We start from the raw sequence: 3,233 nt of genomic DNA, 5'->3' as shown, positions 1-3,233 counted from the left end.
AACACCCACTGGCAAAGTATTGGGGAGCAATGTGGGGGTATGTGCTCCCCCCAGATTTCTGTGGTAACTGGGGCATGGGGCTGCAGCCTGGCTGAAGCAGCAGGCTTGGTACTGCCACCGGTGCTGGGAGTCCCAAGCCACCACCAGTGGGACCTGCCGCTACCACCCCAGCTGGGCAGCACCATCAGTCCCAGCCCCCAGTCCTGCTCTGAGGGCACCAGGCCTGGTGTGCAGGGGCTCAGTCCACATTCCCACACTGAGCTGCTGCTGCCGGAAGCCACCGCCGCTTTGGCTGTGCAGCACCGCCAGCCCCAGCCCAAGCCAAGGTGTGATGAGGCAGCATGGCCAGGGACAAGACAGCCTGTACCCACCCCAGCCCCAGCTTGTAGAGTGGGGCAGGGTGATTGCCAGGTGCTACAACAGTAGCGTCCTGTATGTCTCAGTGTCCCTGGAGCTGCAGCACCATGGTCAACACTGCCACCTCCTCCTCCATGCAGGTAAGAGAAACTGCCTGCCCATCCCTACCCTTGGCGGGGTGGAATGGGGCTGGGTCCCAGCACGGGGATGCGGCCCAGGTTCCTCAGTGCCAGCCAAAGAGTGCCTGTGGATCCTTCCATGCTCCTCCAGCTGCCCTTCCCTTCCCTTCCCTGTCCCCGCCCACCCTGCTGGGTCTCCCTGCAAACCCTGCCTCAGGGCATGACCCTTACCTGACCCCAGCCCTGCTGGTGCCCCTAATTCCTGACCCACAGCCCCCTGCCCCCCCCAAATGCATGTTTTTATGATTCATTACAATCTGCCTGCTAGCTCTGCTACCCTCTGTGCTCCAGAGGTAATAACAACCCTTTTTCCTTTGCAAGTTCTACTTAATTAGGTTTTCCTCTGAACTATGTTTCCATTGTCTTTGAAGCCACTAATGATCTTTTCTCGTTGCTGCTATGTAACAATCCTCCTCCATTCCATTGATTGCTTTTATTTACATAAAATTAAACACAGACCATTGTTTTTTTCTGTCATTTAGCTTAGCCTGTGCCTGCTTCTTTTCTACGTCTGAATAGGGTGCTCTACACCCAAAGGTTATCCAACATCTTTCCTACCCATCCAGCCTGTTTAGGAAAAGATATCACAAAGAAACCTTGTCTCTTGTACATTTCCAGGACTAGCACATGGCCTCAACAATCAGTATCATAACCAAGGCAGGGGCTGACTGGGACAGCAGCCCCAGGTGCCACCTTTGTGGAGGGTGGGGGGAATGCAATAATAGCTGCCACCACAGAAGTGGCTGAAGGCTGATCACTTCGCCATCATCATCAGCTGGCACTGCTCTGTGCATCATGGCCACTGAAGGCACAGAACTGCCCGTCTATGTCTCTTACAACAACACTCCAACCCTACTATAACTGTGCTCTAATAGGTTTCATCTCTAATATCCTCTGGCAAATAAAAGGCATGTAAGATTTGGAAAAATTATTTTGATTTTGCATCTGTTAAGAAAGACAATGGCCCGAAGCCTCCACTGACTCCAAACCTGGGTACCAAAAAATATTTAGATAGCATGGCTTTATAATGAACTGTAAAGACTATTAAAAAAGGAAAACATAAGAAAACAAAATTAGCCAACAGGAACATTTTGGTTATGGGATTGAAACTCCTGAATGAGGAGAAAAAGATTAGCTTTAAGGTAGTACAATCATTGTGTGTTATATGCTATTTACAATTTTCCCCCTTTTGTCTGTTTTAACTCCTTTCTAACTTATTTCTATTCCAAGTTAAAAGTCTCCCCTATTCCCATTTCTGTCAGATATTTATTGCTGAGGTGCAACTCTCTTCAGTTTTGGCAAAACGTAATTCCAAAGCAGCATACTGGAAATACAAAATGTTTCAAAAGTAATGGCCAAACATTACCTGTAGATCCTGGGAATCCTGGCTTTCCTGGTTGTCCTGTTGGTGCTCTCACACAGCCTGCACCTGAAAACAAACACTGCAGTTTGGGTTGCATGCGCTTATATGCTCTCTCACATTTTTTTGTGACTTACATAAATATACATGAAATTAAACCAAGGGAATGTTGCAGAAAAAATCTTGAAGAAAACAATAAAAAACATTTCTTTAATTTCTATATTGAAATGTGTAGCTAGCTGGCATTTCATGAATGCATATTTTGTTGTCCCTTCCCTCCACGCTCTCCTTGTCAGTGACAATACATTTAGTGGTTTACTTTATCCTCATTCAAACCTTCACTGTTTTAATACTAGGGAAACCTTAAGTTACAAGTTAACATTTGTATGTCCAAATTCTCTGAAAGGCAAGTCTAGTCCTCCCCCACTGAAATTTCTGAATAAGTAGTAATAGAAGCCATTTCTATTCAGAGAAATGAATTCAGTTCTACTGCAAATTTGAATATTCTTGTTTAGATTCCAAATTGAACTGAAGCTCTTGATGTAAATGTATGCTCCTTATAATACATGGTTTGCTACATTGTACATTTATGTTTGCTTAAATTCTTTTTGTCACCTAATTTCTTGGGTGGGTTTTGGAGTAATTTCATGCAGTTATTATTACAAATTGCATGGTAATTATTCTTTAATCATAATAAATTCAAAGGAGCAATGAACCAAACCTTTTTTGGTTTACTGAGGTGAAACTTCATTAATTTTACAATACGTGCCAGGAGATCAGATTACTTTATAGTTGCTCTGTGAATATGCAGTTATTTCTGATCTGAAATGTAACCAATTTATATCTGTCACCAGGTAGCAGTAAGTAAACTACCATGCTGTATATGTCCCATAAAATTAAGCATTACAGTATTTTCAAGCCCTTTTAATTCATTTAACATACCTGGCCAAATTGGCTCCCTTCCATCTCCTCTAGAAAGATCTTCAGGAACTTGGTCACAACCTATCAGTGAAGAGAAAAGAGTAAGAAGGCCCCTAAGCATTTTAAAAATGTGGACAATTATAAAAGCTGAACTTCTCTGTTCTAACTAGAGATGCCTATTACAGTATTAAATGATACACTCTCATAATAACTGTGCACTAGATAATTCGCATAAATTAAAGACGAAAAAGATACTAACATTAAAATACTCGGAAATATGGTGAATCATGTCTAATTCTAACCATATAGAATTGAACAGAGCAAAGTACTTTTCATGGATAGATCTGAAAAAAATAAATAAGCCTAATAAGTCAAATGATATTAGTATGCAGACACTGCAGCAAAAACTAGGGATC

The 3,233-nt window shown here is 42.9% G+C and overlaps 1 protein-coding gene across 2 annotated transcripts in view; it reads right to left on the bottom strand.

The window, feature by feature from the left end:
* COL4A2 (collagen type IV alpha 2 chain) overlaps positions 1–3,233 on the bottom strand; it is a 291,109-nt gene that overhangs the window by 62,733 nt on the left and 225,143 nt on the right. For both annotated transcript variants that reach the window (XM_019524110.1, XM_019524111.1), the window contains exons 25-26: positions 2,839–2,898; positions 1,903–1,965 (exon numbers count right to left, since the gene is read on the bottom strand). In XM_019524110.1, the coding sequence (XP_019379655.1) occupies positions 1,903–1,965; positions 2,839–2,898 (123 nt within the window). The remainder of the gene's footprint in view (positions 1–1,902; positions 1,966–2,838; positions 2,899–3,233) is intronic.

This window comes from Gavialis gangeticus, unplaced genomic scaffold (assembly GCF_001723915.1).
Source record: "Gavialis gangeticus isolate Ggan-Ray unplaced genomic scaffold, GavGan_comp1, whole genome shotgun sequence".
Classification (NCBI taxonomy): Eukaryota; Metazoa; Chordata; order Crocodylia; family Gavialidae; genus Gavialis; species Gavialis gangeticus.
This window is presented reverse-complemented; position numbering and strand designations above follow the sequence as displayed.